This window comes from Trichosurus vulpecula, chromosome 3 (genome assembly GCF_011100635.1).
Source record: "Trichosurus vulpecula isolate mTriVul1 chromosome 3, mTriVul1.pri, whole genome shotgun sequence".
Taxonomy (NCBI): domain Eukaryota; kingdom Metazoa; phylum Chordata; class Mammalia; order Diprotodontia; family Phalangeridae; genus Trichosurus; species Trichosurus vulpecula.
The window spans coordinates 115,563,872-115,584,251 of NC_050575.1; the positions used below are offsets into that span (position 1 = coordinate 115,563,872).

At 43.0% G+C, this 20,380-nt stretch overlaps 1 protein-coding gene across 2 annotated transcripts in view; it reads right to left on the reverse strand.

Moving 5' to 3' along the window:
* AKNA (AT-hook transcription factor) overlaps positions 1–20,380 on the reverse strand; it is a 71,699-nt gene that overhangs the window by 33,039 nt on the left and 18,280 nt on the right. For both annotated transcript variants that reach the window (XM_036752955.1, XM_036752956.1), the window contains 7 exons: positions 17,725–19,133; positions 16,895–16,969; positions 10,261–10,417; positions 7,752–7,906; positions 5,919–5,978; positions 3,761–3,888; positions 143–359 (listed from right to left, as the gene is read on the reverse strand). In XM_036752955.1, coding sequence (XP_036608850.1) covers positions 143–359; positions 3,761–3,888; positions 5,919–5,978; positions 7,752–7,906; positions 10,261–10,417; positions 16,895–16,969; positions 17,725–19,133 — 2,201 coding nt within the window. The remainder of the gene's footprint in view (positions 1–142; positions 360–3,760; positions 3,889–5,918; positions 5,979–7,751; positions 7,907–10,260; positions 10,418–16,894; positions 16,970–17,724; positions 19,134–20,380) is intronic.

Below are 20,380 nucleotides of genomic sequence, written 5' to 3' on the forward strand. Positions count from 1 at the left end.
TCTTAAACACTGAATCAGACTCAAACAGCTTCTCATGGAGCTCTAACACATGCACACACAAAAAGAAACAAGAAGTCTAACATAGTTCATTCCTCACTGAGCTCGAGGACTGCTTTCCTCCTGTAGTGTGGAAAGGAGTTACCTCAGGGTAGGGGGTGCGGACAGTTGGCATGGGGGCTTGAGCTGATGGAGCAGGAGACAGAGTTGGCAGGTCTGATACGGGTGAAGCTGCTGAGCTGCCATGTGACTTTTCTCCTGGAGGGGTCCTCGGAGAGAGCTGGTCAGCTCTTGAGTCATCTATCTCATCCATGAGCTCCTCAAGGTGCATTCCCAGCCGAAATATCTCTCCTTCCACTTCCCTGAAACAGATCAAACCATGATTATGTGGGAGAACGAAACCAGAGAGACAGACATGGAGAGACAGAAACAGAGAGGAGAGAGAGAGAAAAAGAGACAGAGGAGGGAGAGAGGGAGAAGGAGAGGGGGGAAGGGAGGAAGAGAGAGAGAGGGAGAGAGAGGAAGAGAGAGAGACAGAGAGGGAGGGAGGGAGGGAGGGGGAGAGGGAGAGAGAGAGAGAGGGAGAGAGGGAGAGAGAGAGAGAGAGAGAGAGAGAGAGAGAGAGAGAGAGAGAGAGAGAGAGAGAGAGAGAGAGAGAGACTATTACATTCTGAAAGGGAAAGAAGACACGCTGGCTCAGGATTTTCTGGCCGATGCATTGTGAGAAATTCCCTAGACTACTGCAGAGATCACATGACTACTGGATAAAAAGCTACCCTCAAATTTATGAAAACCTGGGTTCAAGTCCCAACTTTGACACACACTGGCTGCAGGATCCTGAGTAAGTCATTTAAACTTAACCTCTCAGTGTCCCAGGCTATCCTCTTAAAGTGGTCTTGTATTGGTAGGAAGAGTTCCTTAACAGGATCTCCTTAAACTGATGAAATCCCAGGCCCAATCTAAAACGAAACAAGCTGCAGTGCAGCCTCACCCCTGTAGAGAGAGGGACCTTGGGCTGGATGCCTCTTAGCATGTATAAATCATAAAATCTGTATTTAGAAGGACACTTAGTCTGACCTTGTTTTACACATGAGGAAACTGAGACCCAGAGAAAGGAGGGTGACTTGGCCCAAAGTCACAAAGTAAATAAGCAGCAGGCTGATTCCAAATTCAGTGTTTCTTCCATGAGGCTATGCTGACTGTACTTACTAAGGAGAGAAGAATCCTAGAAGTAGAAGATTGGCCCACCAGAAGGACAGAGACCTAATGGTCAGAAAGCAAATAAGCTAGGAAGACCCAGAGCCTCTGAGGGCCTAGGCTGGCCAGGAGCTGGGAAGTGGGGGCTGCCAGGGCACAGTGCCTCCTTCCCAACAGGGCCCCAGAGCTAAGTTCACCAAAATCCACTGCTTCCATTCATAGGTTCCCATGTATGTGGCCAGGGAAGAGGACCCTCATCAGCTTTGGTTCCACGCTGTTCGTTGGGCTGCCTAACTCTCTGTTTTAAGTTTTCCAGGCCAAGAAGCAAAAATCTCCTGTGTCCTCACCAGCTAATCTGCAAGAGCAGAGGTGTTCTGTGCTCGCTGACACAAACCTCAGACAGATGGACAGCAGCAGTACTATGAGGTGTGTGTTGGACACATCTCTTTCCATGTAATTTATATGAATCCTTCCTAAGAGCTCATATAGCACTATCCCTTCTTAGAGACAGGAGTTTTCTGGAGCCAGATACCATCGGCTCTCTAGATCTAATTGTTAAATTGTGAGCATAAGTATTTGTACATTAAGAAATTAGCCAACAGTACAAATCAAGCCTGAGGCATAGCTTCCCAAAATGAGTGGTACCACCCCCAGGGGTGGAATGATCCAGGGTGGGGGGGTATTTTTTTAAATGATACAAATAAAATAAACTATTAAAGGGTTAAAGAAAGTAGATTTCCAAGGGGGCACTGAGTGATTTTTTTTAAAGGGGGCGGTAGGCCAAATAAGTTTGGGAACCCATTTCAACAATGAAGATAAACTTAAAAGTGTGTCATGTGCACTTTTTCCCTCCAGATATCCAGTTGTTAATCATTTACCAACACACCTCTAGTTAGAGGGTTCTCTAGATCAGTAAGGGCACAGTTTATCTTGTTTTATCATGGGTCTTGCTAGCAAGAAAAAAACCATCATAAAATCTTATGGTTAGAAAGGACCACCACCACCATCCCACACTCAAACTCCAGTGGCTCCCTATTATTTCTAGTATCAGATTATAAAATCCTCTGTTTGCAATTTAAAATTCTTCATCATGTCTAACTCCTTCCTACCTTTCCAGTCTCTATACTTCACTCCCCTTCATGAATTCTATGACCCAACAACACTGGACCTACTTTCTGTCCCTCACACAAAACAGTCCATCTCTGTCCATTTTCCCTGAATGTCCCCCATTCTTGGAATGCATAATCTCAACCTCCTTGGCTTCTTTCAAGACTCAGCTCAAGTTCCAGGTTCTGTCAGAAGCTTTTTCCTTAATTGATCTCTCCCAGATGTTGGTACCTTGCTCTCTCAGACTACCTTCCATCTACTTTTTTACTATATTTTGCATGTCACTAATTATTTACATGTCATCTTTCTCATTAGAATGTGAACTCAGGTTTAGCAGTGGCATATAGTACTTAATAGAACTTAATAATGCCTACTGACTTGAAAAATGAGGCTCAGCAAGCTGTGGTATACGATTGTGATGGAATATACTACTGTGCTATATAAGAAATGTGAGCAGGATGATTTCAGAAAAACCTGGGAAGACTTACATGAACTGATCCAGAGTGAAATGAGCAGAACCAGGAGAACACTACACAGTAACAGCAATATTGAATGATGAACAACTGTGAACAACTTAGCTATTCTCAGTAATGCAATGGTTCAAGAAAATTCTGAAGGACTTAAGATGAAAAATGCTATCCACATCCAGAGAAAGAACTAAAGGAGTTTAAATATAAATCGAAGCACACTTTTGTTTTTACTTTATTTTTCTTGTTTTTTTGGGGGGAGGAGGAGAGTGTTTTCTTTCACAACATGACTGATATGGAAATGTTTTGCATGACTGTACATATGTAACCTATATCAAACTGCTTGTCTTCTCAATGAGGAGGAAGCAAGGGAGGAAGAGAGGGACAGAATCTGAACTCAAAATTTAAAAAAATGAATGTTAAAATTGCTTTAACATTTAATTGGGGAAAAAATAAAACAATTTTTTTTATAGAAAAAGCAAGGCCCAGGGAAGGGGAAGTTAAATGACTCAACCAAGTCACACAGGTAAGAATCATGAGAGGAAGAATTTGAACTCAGAGCCTCTTACACTGCCACTGGTTGCAGATTCATTTAACCTCTCAGTGCTCCACTTACAGTGTTAGAGAGAGTTCCTCTCAACGAGTTTCTCATACTGATGAAATTATAGGCCCAGTACTTATCCCCATTAGCTCATTTTACATATTAATACTGAGTCACATAATCTTTATATATAAAATACTTTAAAAGGATGAAACTGTGTCACTTTCTAAATATTCCACAAATTGGATTTTTCATTAAGGGGATCAGGCTTCCTGTGCCACTTACTCTCCATGTTACTACCACCCTCCCAGTTGATTATTCTGAATCACTGAAGATTAACCACAATTCCCCTAGAACATAATTCTAAGAACTCTGGGGGCAATTTTAAGGATAAAACCCTGGCCATACAGATACCATCCTCTTAGGTAATGGGTTCCCTTTCCTAACATACCTGTTAGGATCAAATTCACCGGGAGGCACGTCAGATGCCTGAAGCTGCTGCACGCGTCTGTGCTCTCCTCGTGCCCAGAGAAAGGCTTTCTCCAAAGCATCCTGTTCTTCCTTCAGCCTCCAAAACCCCTGGAATAAGAATACAGAGACACATGAGCTTCCAGAGGCCATGGGACACCCCTAAAGAGTCACAGGGTGGGCAGCACATGTCTCAGCAGTTACACAGAGCTAGGGACAATCTAAACGTCCCTGTGAGAATAATCCAGGGATTGGCAATTTATAACAGCACAGCAGAGTGGGTTAGTCTCCAGCTGTGGAGCCTGGGACACCTGGGTTCAAATCCCACCTCTGATAGCTTAGATTGATTTCACATTTCTCCCCATGATTCATTATACATTTCCCTTTATTAGATCATAATTATATTCTGTATTATAATTATTACATTATAAACATTATACTGTTCTCCACAAACCAGTTTCCATTTCTAATCTCCCTGCCCTTGCATAGCCTCTCCCCCAGGCCTGGAACGTACTCCCTTTAGCCCAGAAATTCCTTAACTCCTTTCAAGGATCTGTTCAAGTACTACCTTCTATATTAGGCCTTTCCTGATTCCCCCGGTTTAAGTTACTCTGTGTGTGTATTTTATATTTACTTTTCCATGTACATGTGAGCCTCCTTCTACCCCTCTACCCGCAAAGAAAATATAAACTGCCTGAAAGCAAGAACTCTAATTTTTGTCTTAGTATCCCCAGTACCTACCACATAGTGTCTGGAATATGGTAGGCATTAAATAAATTCTTGTTAAATTGAATTGAGCCTGCTATTATTACCAAAAGTTTTTTTTTTAAAAAAAAGGCCAGAAGATGACATTACAAAAACTACTCCTAGCTTCTTTGACAAAATACCAGCCAAGCCAGTCAAATGCCGGCTAGTTGGCAACCCCGAAAGCAAAGATTTTTGGTAGTATGAAGGCTAGTTACAGATGTCACTCCATGCACCTGGTTGGATTTTCCAAGTTGGCACAAATGAATCTAGCTCCTTTATGAGGGTCAGCATGTTCATACCCACTAGCACTGCCACGCAGCACAAGCTCCCTCTCACCACTCAAGTTTTGGAACTATTTCCCCCTCCCACCACCTCCTTTACTACTCATCCTCATTTTCTGGCACTGGGAACTGAGAACTGGCTCACACTTCTGAAACGTTGCAATGCCATAGCTTGAAGCCAGCTGCTTGAAGCAGCTTAGGGTATACAGGAGGAGCGAGTATGCAGAACCACAGGACAGCCTAATGCTACGTAAGTAGGAGATGACTTGGGTGCTTAACTGCATGAAGGAAGCTGCTGTTGTGGTCCTCAAAGTCTTGGCAGGTAGGCCAGCTCTCTGGCTTTTGTTTTCCTGATTTTGACTCTGACCTCATTTTGACTTTGACATGCGTGTGTGCACACACACATACACACACACACGAATATTTACTCATAGTTTGCACATATATTTACATATATGGCCACTGACTTATGAAGTTTATATAGCTTTATTTAATATAATTGATATGTATAAGGATTTGTTTATTTATTAATATATAGAGATATATAACATACATAAATGCAATTTTATATTTATATATAAAATTTATATATAAATATAAAACATGTACAAACATAATTTATACATAATTTTTATGTATAATTTATATGTAAATATAATATACACATAAATACAATTTTATGTTTATATACAATTGATATGTATGTTTGATATATTTATGGAGAAATATATTTGTATATATTTTATTAATAACATTATTTTATTTATAATATTTCTTTTATTTATGATGTTTCTATTATTTATTGATATTTCATATTTTTGTTGAGTTGTTAATTTATCTATTATGTGCATTTATTAACATATGGATATTAACAAATATATGTATGATACATTAATTTATATAAATTGATGTATAGGTATGTTATCTATAAATTATATATACATATAAAATTACATTTATACATTATTATGATACGCTAGAGGGGCAAGGAGTGAGGGGAAGGCTAATTACAAGTATAGTAATAACAGAAATGCACATATAAGACACACATGTATAACTCAGATTCTGTAGACAAATCCTGAAGTGAGAAGAGCAATTAGTAGCCAATGGTACCTTGAGCTGATCCTGAGGTGCCAGCCTTCCTTCTTGGACCAGTCCTTCAAAAGATTCCACCTGGATTAAGGAAAAAGTCATGTGCATCATGAGCCAATAGCTCTCAAAAATAACCCAGGGTGACAGCCTTGACTGCATCCTTCTCAGAACTTGCTTCTTAACCTCAGGGCCCTGTGCACATTGTGTGTTCAGAGCAGGTCCAGTTTCCTGCCTCTATTCCCTTGTGTCCTCATGTGATTGGGAAGCAGGCTGCTGTGTGTGTAGGGTGGGGGGGAGGGGCACAGAAGGAATCCTCCTGGGCTTTTCTTAGGCAGCTAAAGGCAGCTCAGTGGTTGTGTAGGGATCCTTTTCAAACCAAAGCAAGTTTATCATCATGTCTCTATGAAGGTTTTGGTGCCCTGGGGATCCTCTGGATGAGTTCCACAAAACCTCTGGGTTTTTGCTAATTCTGATCTCTTGATTTATTTGTGGTGTGTTGGAAAGAGCCCTAGATTTGTAGACAAAAGATATAAGTGAGAAGCATGGCTCTGCTGCTGACTTCTTGTGAGACCTTAGGCAGGCACAACACCTCTGATGGCCTTGGTTTCCTCTAATGTGAAATGAGGGGCTTAGACGACATTGTCTCTAAGGTCCTTTTTCAGCTCTAAAATTCTATAATACTATGCTTTTTGAAAGATAAGTTCTTTGATGGGAGAAACTATAAATTTGATTTTCAGGAACAAAAAGAGGCTAGAAATTTTTTATTTTAAATCCCAGGACTGTGAGCCAAGAGCCTGCTCCAGCTCTACAATTATCTATGTGACCTTCAAGTAGTCACTTAAAAAAAATGTCGGTTCAGTTCTTTTGGACTCAGCTTTCCCATCTGTCAAATTAGAGGTTCCTCTTAATAGTCTACAATTCTAGAGTTTTTACTTAATCAAATCTTATTTTATTAAATATTTTGAAGACTATATATTAATTTTTTCATAAATTTTATGGGTGAGTCTTGTTTTTATACCACAGTCACTTCTGGATCTAGCCCCGCTGTCCCTGCACATTTTCTCGTAATGCAGAAAAAAACAGTTAAGCAAAAAACCCATACCCAACCATGTCTGACAATTTAGGCAAACTTTTGCCCCAACATGAAGTCCCCCATCTTTTGTCTATTAGACTTTCTCAGAGTTCAGATCACTTTTCATATTCTTTATTATGAGCCAATGTTTATTTAACCTAGAGGAGAGAAAACCGATGGAAAATTTTATGATGGTATGTAAAAATTAAACAGGACTCTGAGAAAGGATGATGAGTTGCTATTCCCCTTCTCCAATGAGATCCAAAGAAGAAGACATGACCTTGAATGACGACATGAAGACTTAGATCCCAGGGTGTGCTGGAGCCAGCTCTAACCTGTTTATCAGCCTGTTAAATTTTCAGGGTGAGTGTTTTTACCTCAGAAATTGGCATTCGCTACAAATCAGGCTTTGATTTATTGTTTTGTTGACAGTCCAGACTTAAGAAAGTGTTAACAGTGCACATTATATATAAAGTGTATTTGCATACATTTTTCCCCCTGGCTTTTAAACGTTAACCAAGCATAACCCCGTTTTAGGTTAGATATAAGGAAGAATTTCCAGATAGCAAGAGCTTTTTAAACATCCCATTCAGTGATCAGAAAATCCCTCCTTCTATGGTTTTTCTCTTTCTGAAATGATTGGGATCTAGCCTTTTATGGGGGTGGGGGGCAGGGGAGAAATAGCATCTAGAAGTTCTAGAACTTAAAAATTTCTGCTTTTGCCTTTATTTTATTCTCCTTTGTCCTTTCTGCACACACTTTGTAGCTGGGACTTGGCTCACCTGTGCTAGGAACTTGACCACCTCATTGGCCAGCGTCTGGGTCAGACGATCTCCCAGGGATGGCCCTTGTGTAGAGGTGCCACTGCCATCTGTCAGTGGGCTGGGGTATGCGGCAGCTGGGGGTGGAATCAGATCGCCTTGAGTTGCTGATAGTTCTAGAATAGATCAATGTTGAAAGTCAAGTTCAATGACGGAGTTAACAGTAGACATTTCTGTGGCAGAAATACAAACCAAAAGGGTACAACAGGCCCAGAACCTGCACAAGACCCAATTGGCAATTTGGAGCAGGAATGGGGGGTAAGGGGAGTATCCTGTTCCCACCCTATTTCGAGAGGCCAATAGTCATGAAAAATCTCAGGGACCTTAAAGTCTGGTACCTAATAGGTTCCAGGGCCCAATGGGTCCCGGCTATTCCTATCAATGCTATCGGACTGGTCATATAAGAAACTTACAATGATAAGATATATAAAAACACCAAACACACTTTAGTTTTATGCAGTGGTGGGATTCAAATAAATTAATGAGAGGTTCTCCACAGAATGAGCGGATGCGCCGCTGCTGCTGACGTGGTGGGCGCAGGCCCTGCACCCCCACTGGTTAACCAAACTAAACCTAAAATTAGGTACCGGTTCTTCGAAACCGGTGCAAACTGGCTGAATGCCACCACTGGTTTTATGTAATGGTGGTGGTGGGATGACAGAAAAGGAAGTTAGGTGGTGAAGCAGATAAAGCGGTGGGCCTGGAGATGGGAAGACCCAAGCTCAAGTCTAGCCTCTCCTGTATGATGCCAGCTGGGCAAGTCATTTAATCTCTATCTGTCTGAGTTTCCTCAGCTGTAAAACAGGGATAATAGTCACACTTACCTCCCGGAGCTGTGAGGAAGATCAAATGGGATAATATTTGTAAAAGCGCCTGGCACATAGAAGGTACTATATACATGGTAGCTAGTATTATTACTGTTGTCATTAAGACTGCTAAGAAGCATAGTTTTCAGTTCCTCTAAGAAACATAGTCTTAACTTCTGGTACTCTAAATGTCAGGTCTCTGTCCAAAGACAAACAAGTTGATAGAGTTCCTTAAAAATATAATGACTCGGGGTAGCTAGATGGTGCAGTGAGTAAAGCACTGGCCCTGGAGTCAGGAGGACCTGAGTTCAAATGCGGCCTCAGACACTTGACACACTTACTAGTTGTGTGGTCTTGGGCAAGTCACTTAACCCCCATTGCCCTGCCTTCCCCCTTCAAAAAAAAAACAAGAAAAAATAATGACTCATATTTCTATGCATTTTAAGGATTACAAAGTGCCTTCCTCCCAACAACCCGTAGACCTAATACTTATAGCTCTTCTAATCATTTTATAGATGTGGTAGCTGGGACTCGGGGCAGTCAGGTGACTTGTCTAGTGTCACATAGCTAGTAGGTGCTGGAACTAGAAATCAAACCAAAGTCTCTTCTAACTGCAAGCGCCAGGTCCCAATACCACCCACGTAGAACACTGTACTAGGCACAAGGGAGAAGGGTCGGAGATATCAACATAGTCCCTCCCATCAGGGACCTTACATTCTAGGAGGCCTTTCACAGGTAGATGGGTCCTGTACTCAAACAATTACAATACAATTGGTGAGCAAATTAAAAGGCAGCAACCTCCAAACAGAATAGGAGAGTCCATGAAAAAAGAAATGGGTTTCCCTTAATGTTCATTAGAAGCCTTCAAGCATTTGTCAGGTAGGTTACATGGGGGACTCTTATTTTGGTATAAATTGAACCCGATGGCATCAGAAGTCTTCTGACTGAGATTCTGCGACCAGGAGGGCTTATTGTAGAGCTAATATGAGGTTCCATTGACTAAGTTAATAGTAACTATTAACAATAATGGCTAGCATTTATATAACACTTTAACATTTGTGAAACACTTTGCAAATATCTCATTTATCCTCACAACAACTCTGGGAGGTAGGTGCTATTAATATGTCTGTTTTACAGTTGAGGAAACTGAGGCAGTTAAGTGACTTGCCCAGGGCCATACAGCTAGTGTGACACAGTCTGAGGCTGAATTTGAACTTAAATCTTCCTTACTCCAGGCTTGGCCCTCTATCCACTGCACCACACAGCCTCCCTGGAGGAAATTATAGGGAGTTATAAATGGAAGACCTTGCTTTGAACCTGTGTGATCACGGGCAAGTTACTTTCCATCTCTGGGCCTCAGTTTCCTTCTCTGTTAAATGTTGGGCCTGGAAAGGTCCTTGTGGATCTAAGTTCTATGAACCTATTACTGGCAGGAAAGTAATTGTGATGGTACGTCACCAAGTATGACCAGGGTCTTTGGGGCCTGCCTCCCGTTTTTGCGTGCCTTTAGCCCTTTCAGTGGCATCTTCTTTGTCTGATGTGGAGCTGATTCCCCTCATGATAATTCTTACTACCAGGTGAATCAGAGGGACATTGAGGGACGATGCAATGCAGTTAAGAGCGTTAGCTTCCACAGTCCTGCCTTACCCTCCTCCAAAACTCACCCGCGTCCAACAAGGCCTGTGATGCAGTGTTGGTGGTTGACTGCCATTCTGCCATCTTAGCCTGGGGAATGGTGAAGGACATGACCTTTGTCCCATGGGGCATGGATCCCATATGAACACCATGGCTGGGCTTGGGTGGGTCTGAGTACAAGTTTACCTGTGAAGAAAATAAGAAGATGGAGTCATCTCTGGGAGAAATTAAGATAAGCAAAGGGGAGAAGAAATTCAAAGGGAAATGGTGGCTGTGTGACACATACTGGTAATGTTAAATAACTGCTTAACTCTGAAAATGGGGAACAGCACATAACACCGTGCCTCTGGGATGAGGAAAAGGTATGCAGTGACAAGAAAAGAACACTAGGTGGAGCCAGACGACTAGCACTTGAGTTCTGGTTCTATGGTAACTTGTTGGTATTAATTTCTAATGAGTTACCAATCATTAGTTCAGTAAAGGATCTTGGGAAGTCCCCTTGACTTCTCTGACCCTCAGTTTCCTTATCTTTAAGATGAAATGGTTGGACTAGATTTTTCTAAGGCTTCTTATAACTCTAACACTGACACTTTGAATACAAAAGCTTGATTTTCCAAGGAAGAAAGAAGATGGGCTTTGGGCAAGTCATTTTCCCTGAGTCTCAGTTTCTCAATCTATAAAATGGGGATAGTATCTATTTAAACTACCTACTTCATAGGGCACTTCCGAGGAACACTGTTGTTGTGGTTTCAGTTATTTTCGTGTGTGACTCTTTGTGACCCCATGGACTATAGCTCTACAGGTCCTTCTGTCTTCCACTATCTCCTGAAGTCTGTCCAAGCTCATGTTCATTGCTTCCATGACACCATCTATCTCATCCTGTGCTGCCCCCTTTTCCTTTTACCTTCAATCTCTCCCAACATCAAGGTCTTTTCCAAAGAGTCCTGTCTTCTCATTATGTGGCCAAAGTATTTAAGCTTCAACTTCAGTATTTGGCCTTCCAGTGAATAGCCTGGATTAATTTCTTTGAGTATTGACTGATTTGATCTCCTTGTTTTCCATGGGACTCCCATAAGTCTTCACAAACACCACAACTTGAAAATGTCTATCCTGTGGCACTCAGCTTTCCTTACAATCCAACTCTCACAATCATACATCATTACTGGAAAAACTACAGCTTTGACTATATGGACTTTTGTCAGCAAGGTGACAGGAAGATCAAATGAGATGGAGAAGCAGCATGATATGATTGAGTCAGGATGACCTAGATTCACATTTTGCCTCTGATACTTACTGTCTGACCATGGACAAGTCACTCCCTTTCTGTGTATCTCAGTTTCTTCAACTATAAAATGGGATAATATCTACCTCAAAGGGTTGTAGTACGTCTCAGCTGAGATAATGTGTGTAAAGTGCCTTATAAACCTTAAGAGACCATATAAAGGCATTTATTATCATTATTATTCTTAAGGGCTATAAAGCACTTTGTAAACCATAAGGTTCAATGTAAAAAGTTAGCTATCACCACCATCAATATATAAGGAGTTTCCATATGCTAATACAACTGGTTTTTTTTTCCCTGAAGCATAATGAAGCTTAGATATCAAAATTGATGCTGTCACCTTCAAACTGTTCCTCTTGGGAACTTATACACTTATTCCAAAGAGGCTACCAGTGGTCAAGACTTCAGGGGAACTCCTCTCTGGAAATGACCTTCAGGGCCCATGACACCCTTGAATGACCCAAACGATGTCCCATCTTCCCACTTTGAGGGTCAATCTGATTCTGAGAACCAGCCAAAAGGCAGTCACAATAGTGTCAGGGGAATATGGTAAGTAATCTACCTTGAGCAGTGTCACTTAAGTTCTAAAACAGTGTGGCAATAAAATAATGGGCCTACCTTTTTGTGGGTGTCAACTGAATCTGAAAACAGTCTCCAAAGAAGAGTCCAGAGGTATTTGGAGCAATGGCATCCATATTGAAATAAACGTTTGTTGTTTGGTCATTTTTAAGTCATTTCTGACTTTTCCTGACTCCATTTGGGGTTTTCTTGGCAAAAATACTGGAGTGGTTTACCATTTCCTTATCCAGCTCATTTTACAGATAAGGAAACTGAGGCAAGCAGGGTTAAGTCACTTGCCCATGGTCACACAGCTAGAAAGTGTCTGAGGCCTGATTTGAACTCAGGAAGATAAGTCTCCTTGACTCCAGGTCTGGCACTCTATGCACTCTTATCGACCCCCTAGCTGCTCTATGAAAATAAGCACAGAGCTCACCAAGAAGACTGCTTGAAGAAGAAGATATTCCTTTGGATACATAAGTTCTGGACCCTAGGATTTGGGACTAGTGGGGACCTGAGATTTCATCCAGACCAACTCCCTCATTGTACAGACGAGAAATCTGGAAGTCAAACAGGCTGAGTGACTTTTCCAAAGCCATGCACGTAGCAGAACCAGGACTTAAATCTGGATCTTTCAACTACAAAACCAGTACTCTTTTCAAAACACCATATCCATCTCTTTGTTTTAAAACAAACTCAAAAGGCGCCAGTCTTTTCGCTTCATTGTCACACCTTGTCTACCTGGGTCAGGACACGGACCATGGACTTTGGACCCGTTCTGCTAATGCTGAAGAAGAGAGCACCCCACAAGGGCAGCTTCTCTTCTGGCAGAGTCCCTATTTAAGCTTCTCTTCACGTTCCTCTGGAAAGCCTATTCCAAAGTGGTGTAGATCATTAGAGCTGCTTGGCTCCCCTCTCCCTCCCCCCTTGTGGGGCTTGATGGAGAACAAAGCTGGATTTTAATAATCCCCTCCGCCATCTGTTCACCCTCCCTCTTTCTGAGAGACCAGTCGCCCCACACTTCTTCTATTGGTGATCCTCAGCTACCCAAGGGGCAGTTCCCGCTGCAAAGCTTTGTCTTCTCTATTTGTGGTAACACAAATCCCTAGGGATTCTGAATAGTACAGAAGAGAGGGATGTGGGACTGGAGGATGTGGAGCCCTGGACCATTTCTTCAGCATCTCTTGCCCCTGTGCTCCTTTAGTCCTGTGGTAAGCAAGGAAAAGGAAGTGTCTCCCCCTTCCCTCTCTTCTCCACCCCCCTCCCGCCCCACCATGCTGTTGTAAAGAATCTGGCAAGTGACTAACAAATTGTACAGAAACCAGGGCTCTTCAGTCACCCAACCCCACCCCTTGTCTGGTTCATCACAAAGAAAGGCTTCACATGGAAGAGAAAAAAACACAATGGATTCAAATGAAAAGAATGAAAAGGGGGAGAGGTGGAGGTGTGGGTGAGAGATTTGAGGAGCTCACACATCTGTGTTTCTGAACAGCTGCCTCCTTTTGAAAGAGGGACTCACTAGTGGATCTGGGCTATGCCCTGTGAGCAGAGAGCAATAAGAAGCCATATAAGCTGAGTGCAAATTTGGAACATTTGCAACAGTGGGTTCTTCCCAGGAGCCACATCTGGCATTTGAGAGACTTAGAAAGTTAGAAGGGTCACTGATACCATAATCAGGAAGACAAGACAACTGATATGTACATTAGAAAGGCAGCAGCTATTGCAAATAACCCTGACAAGGGCATCAGTCTCTTTTTTCTCTCTTTTCTTTTCTTTTTCTTTCTGCCTTTCTTTCCTTTCTTCCTCCTTCCTTTCTTTCTTTCTCCCCCTTTCTTTAGTTCTTTCTTTCTTCCTTCCTACTACTCCTTTTCTTTCTTCCTTTCATCCTTTTCTTCTTCTTTTCTTCTTCTCTTTCCTTTCTTCTCTTCCCCCTCCTTCCTGTCCTCCTCCTCTGCTTCTTCTTCTTCTTCCTCCTCTGCTTCTTCTTCTTCTTCCTCCTCCTTCTTGTTCTTCTTCTTCTTGTTCTTGTTCTTGTTCTTCTTCTCTCTCTCTCTCTCTCTCTCTCTCTCTCTCTCTCTCTCTCTCTCTCTTTCTCCTTCCCCCCCTCCTCCCATCACAGGGGCTACTTATAGGTCCAAACCCATCCTGATCATCCACAGGAGCTTTGACACCCTTCTTTTCCAATTTGGGCTGGCTCATCTCTCCTTAGGACACTTGGTGGCCCTCGCTCCCTGGGGCTCAATCCATGGCAGACACTTGATTGGCTTAGTCCAATATAGCTGAAAACTGTTGAGCTTAAATTAAAAGGTCCTACCTAGTAGCTGGGCTTACTGATTCACTACATCCTGCCTCTCACCCATTCTTAGCTTGCTTATAAAACCAAAGCTGGCCCAGACTGCTGGGCTGGTATTCCTAAACAGGCCCTCGTATGGCCGAGCTAATTATATTATCAGAAAGAGAACAAAATGAAAGCTTTGTGTGGTTTGAAAAAAAAAGTACAATTCTGGAGAGTTGCTTGGATGAGCCTTCTCTGTGTGTCTAAGCTTGTCTTTCTAACAAATATGACTGGAGATTCTCATGGAGCAGACTGTACTGCAAGTGACTGGAGGCCTTCAGATACAACATATACAAAAGAGCTTCATGATGGTAACGGTCACAAGGTTCATAGTGGACCATGGCATCTTTGCTTAGGTCTTCTGGGTCATTCCCTACACTCTGGGATGTGCCTGTGTCAGAGATTGCAGGACCTCACATTCATAAATTAATTCTGATAGCCAGAAGTATTGTCATAACCTCATAGACTCTCTACCACTTCATTTGTGCAGTTTTTCAAACATAAGTAAATGTCACCCTAGCGCTTCATGCTATACTTCCCTAACTCAAGACATCGTCATAGGGAAAGACTTTTGCAGACCTTGAAGCACTATATGCATATAAATTATTCCTATGGTTGTTTCCCTTTTTTCCTTCTACTCGGTTCTTTCTGGTTGACTTAGTTTCTCTGGCATGTAGAGCCAGAATGATGGGGAGATGGAAGGAAAGACACAACTCATCAGTGATACGTGACATGATTTCAAGGAGACAGGTCAGAGCTGGCGAGAGATGCCAGGGAATTCCTCTTGGTCCTATCCTCAGAACTAATAAACAATTCATCTCAGTTTCAGGAAGGTTAGGCCTCTTTCCTTAATGGAACACTGAGCTAGGAAGTTGCAAACAATATATCCCAAGATCCCCGGGCCCCCTCAATTTACACCATGCTTTCTACTTGCAATCCTCCAAGTTTACAAGGTGCTTTCCCACACATTGTCTCATTTGATCCTCAAAATAGTCAGGACAGCCCTTCTTATCCACATTAGACAGGATGAAGATAGCCTCCTATGATCCTCAGATGAGGAAGCAGAGACCTGAAGTTTTAAGCGACTGGCCCAAGTGAGTTGTAAAGGGTGGAACAAGAACCCAGGTCTCTGACATCCTCTTGTAGCAATCTTCCCATGACGCTACTCTTTTCCCTTGGTCTTATCTTGCCTCACCTTCATTCACACATTTCAAAGAGTCAGATGCTTTAGAAGCAAAGTGGAACAAGTGGGAGGAACCTGGGAGAAGAAGAAAGACAGGTGCTTCTGTTTGCATTCAAACAGTGGGTCACCTTAAGTAGGTAGGTAAGGGAGAGGCTGAACTTTAGCCACTCAGCCCGCAGAGCACATGGTCTGGAAATAGCAACAGACCCCAGCTCCTGCCTAGGTCTGTAGCCCCGAATGAGAGAGAGCAGCTGAGGGGATAAAGGCAGGAAGCTGGAAGAAGTTACAACAGAGCTCAGTTTCCTCCCCTCTAGCTTTAGTTTCTTAGCCGCAGTGAAGTAAAACCCAGAAAGAGGAAGCGTCAAAATGCAAAACACAAACCTGCCCTTGAGAAGGAGATGTGGGGGCAGGGCAGAAATTTCTGTGGGGACTTGATCAGCCTGCCAGGCGATTCCACATAGAATTATAGGATTGCGAGCAGAAGGGATTCTCACTTTATAGATGATTAAAGCAAGGCCAAGGAAGTTACATGACTTGCCCAGGGTCACACAGGTCCCTAAACAACTGAGCCAGATTTGAACCAGCTTCTTTCACAATAACTCCAATTCTTACACGCTCATTCTCCAGTCCAACTGAGTGACAGGAGAGCCTGATGTTCTGTAGAAAGTGCACAAGAGGCATGTGGCTAGAAATTCTAGATTGTCTCTCCTTTGCAAAAAAAAAAATCCTACAAATATAAACTAGCCTTATTCATTTTTAATTCGTAATTCCCAAAGCACTTTCACTGTTATTTCATCTTGCAGAGTTCTCAGGATAACGATGTGAGAGAGGGATGGGTAGATATTATTAACCCCATTTACATTCAGAGAAACAAAGTGACTGAGCTTGTGGCAAAGCTGGGATGAGAACCGGGGCTTTCTGGCTCATAATTCAGTGTTCTTTCTAGTAGGAAGCTGGGTGGTTCAGTGGGTAGAGTACTAAACCTGAGTACTAGACCATCTTCATGTGACTTAACTGCTGTCTGCCTCAATTTCCTCACCTGTAAAACGGGGATAATAATAGCCACAGGGTTACTGTGAAGATCAAATGACATATTCATAAAGCACTTTGCGAAGCTTAAGGTGGCTACCATTATACCACATTACCTGCTCAGATTTAGAGGAGCAAAACCCTTTCTGAGCGCAGACACTGGGCTGACTCTCACTAGGCAGGCCACTTTTTCTCTCTAAAGAACCAGGGATGCTACCTGTGTTCGGGTCAGTCGTGGTCACTGCAGACACAATCCTAATGATCTCAATTCAGTACCTTGGCTCCAAGCCGCAGCTGGTCAATGGTGTTCTCAGCCTCTGCGTATTTGGTGAGTAGTTTGTGGTAGTCCTCCTGCAGGGAAAGGCAGCACAGTTGGACATCTATTAGCCTGGGCACCAAATGGAACAGCCACATGACACGATCCTGTGTCCTACATCACCTTAGCATGATACTCCCTGAGTAATTACACAATAAATAGCAGAACAAGGCCATGCTAATGGACACTGGCCATTTCCCAATTCTGTAAGTTTTACTGTGATTTCATCTGCACAAAGAGCTTCCAGTAAGGAACTCCTACCCATGCAGATTGCCTTCCACGCTGCAATTTACAGTCTCAGAGAGCTGACCGTGGCATTGAGAGATTTAGGGACCTGCCCATGGTCACGCAGACACAAGATGAGTCTGAGACAGTACCTGAATACAGGTCTTTCTGAGGCAAAGGTCAGCTTTCCTGTCCTTCTCAATTAAGAAATAATGCTTAAATCATTCCTTACCATTTGTTTTTCCTTCTGTTGATTTCATTCTTAGTGGCTTTAAAATGGGACCCATGGGAACTAAATGAACACATAGCCAAATGGCTGTGATTGGACCCTAAGCCATCAGAATGTTGACTTTTTCAAGCCGTGATCATTAAGTGGCATGCACATATCCAATTTATAATGTTTGTATTCACATTAGTCTTGGAAGGTAGAGACAGAAGGGACCTGAGAGGTGCCTTCTGCTCAGCCTCAGAGCTTCATGTCAAGGGCGGGCAAGCATGGGGACCCTGAGACTCTTCTGGCAATGAAGCTGCCTCCTCAGTGACCAGGGAGCCATGAGTGGTTTACCTGAAGCTGCTGCACCAACTCTGTTGCCTGCTGAGGTGTCTTGAATTCCTTGGGCACTTTGGCCACAATGTAGGAAGGAAAAGAGGCTTTCTGAGGGGAGTTATCTCCACTGCTGAGCAACACCTCCCGAACGATCTCAGCAGGGGACTTATAGACTAGAGGTCTCGTGGAACCTTGGAACTGCCTGGAGTGGTTCTTTCCTTTGGGAGGGCGGTAGCTCTCTTCGTCTTTAGGAAACCGTACTTTGGGCTCCACCTTGGAGAAATCAGGCAATGGGTAATTCAGTTGCCCCCTGCCATACTTGGAGACTTCAGAGGAGGAGTGGGCAGGCACATTGATCCCTTTCTTGGGAGCCCTGGATTGGTTCAGCCTCTTTGGGGTGCTATTCTTTGGGAGACTGAAGGGGCAGAATGAACCACTGAGTTGGGAACGAAGCACTGCACTGGATTCCTTCTTGGGCTTTTGAATTTGGTCCAAGGGCTGGGTTCCTCCCCATCGAAAAGGAGAATTGGACTCCTCCCTCCCAAACTTATAGCCAGGACTGGGGGGCATCTGGGTTTTAGAGTTTGACAAGTCCTGAGAGGTTGCAGACTCTGTCTGGTTGATAGCTCCCATAAGGCTACCAGACTTCTTTTCATAAGAAGCATCAGGGTTCATTTTGCCATTAGCACTTGGGGTATGCTGCAGTCCCTCTAGGGACGAAGGGCTTAGGAAGTGGCTCTGGAAGGATTCAGTTGGGGTAATTCTTGGGTGGCCATCACCCAAAGATGAAGCTGCCTCTGATTCTGAGGGGTACTCTGAGCTGTCACCAAACTGACCGATACTCTCAGGCATGCTGTCTATTGATCCTGCAGAATTTGGTCTTGGGTAATGCCCAGTGGGGGCATTGGTGGGGTACTCTGAGCTGTCACCAAACTGACCGATACTCTCAGGCATGCTGTCTACTGATCCTGCAGAATTTGGTCTTGGGTAATGCCCAGTGGGGGCACTGGTGGGGTACTCTGAGCTGTCACCAAACCGACTGATATTCTTGGGCGTGCTGTCTGCCAATCCTGCAGAACCTGGTCTTGGGTTATGCCCAGTAGGGGCTTTCATGGGGTACAGGCTGATGTCAGATCGGCCTGAGAGTCTGTCCTCCTCTTGGCCATAGTGTGACCCTTCAGATCCACCCCGAGTCTCTCCCAGACTTGTGGGGCTGATGCTATAGTCAGAGCTGAACTGACGTTTATACACACGCTGCAGGCAGCCTTTACCAGGGCACTCAGTTCTCTGCGGTTCAAGGAAATCTCTGCTGGCTCTGCAAAGTCCATCCTCAGCCATGTCCTGCTGATGGTCTTGCTGAGAGGACCCATAAAGAGAAGAGGTGGAATTTCCCTGGCTCTCTAGATCCTCCAGTTCGTTTTCATCATCTGGAATAACAGCAGTGACATGCATTATCAGAATGCTTTGGGGTTTACAACATGTTTCCCTTACAACAGCCCTATGAGGTAGGCACCATATTGCTATTTTATAGATGAGAAAACTGAGTCTAAGAAAGAGGTTAGGGGTCTTTCCCTGACTTATAATTAAGCGGTATTAGAGCCAGGACATGTACAGAGATCTTCTTAAGTCCAGCATTACAACCAAACCACCCTGCCATATTGGGTCTCAGTTTCCTCCTCCAGACATAAAAATAATAATGAGGCAATCCTTCAGCATATAACAAGATACTCTTACTTAATGGCTATAGAGGAGACCTAAGATATTAATGCATCTTAATTTTAAATTTTAAAATTTTAAAGAGAAGGAAACTGAAACCCAGAAAACAGTGACTTGTCTATGGGTTTCATAGCCACTTAGTGAAAGAGCCAAGAGACTTCACCGTTCAGACTAGGAAGCTAATGGCCATAGGTTAGGGTGGGCAGGGGAAGTCACTCTTCATTTCAATACCGTCACTCTAGGCTTGGAAGGGGGTCACATGACTTTTCTTCTCAGCACCCTTCCTTCAGGGGAGACATAATAAAGGAAGAATGTTAATGCCTACAAGGATACCTCCCTTGGAGCAAAATTCAATATATGAAATTATTTATTTACCTAATAACAATAACTGATTTTTTTTACTGTGCTTTAAACTTATGAGTGCATCACATACACTGTTTCATTTGAGGTTTCTATCACCTAAGGCTGTGCGGAAACCAGTTTGTATTGACTCTCAAAAGCTGATTGTTAAATCTGTAGTGTGAACATTTATACCTTGGAAATTAGCAAATGCTACAAATGGAGTTTGACTTATTGTTTTGTTGATCGTCTAGATTTAAGAAAGTGATGGAGAAAATGTTAATAATGTAAATGAAACTTAAAACTGTGTTGCACATACATTTTTTTGGACAGCCGGTTGTTAAATATGTGCCAGTATACTTTTGCCAACACCTCACTGAGGCAGGTACTAAAGATAATAACATCCCCAACAGGCTCAGAGAGGTTAAGTGATTTATCTGGGGTCATATATATAAGTATTATCAGTATATAAGTATATCAGTATATAAGCCCAAGTTGTCCTGATTGCAAGCCCATAGCTGACTCATTCAGGGATCTCTTAAGGAATCCTATGGCTAAACATCATTCCTAGGGAGATGGAGCAATGGCAACTGGGTGGCAGATGCCTTTATTTACAGAG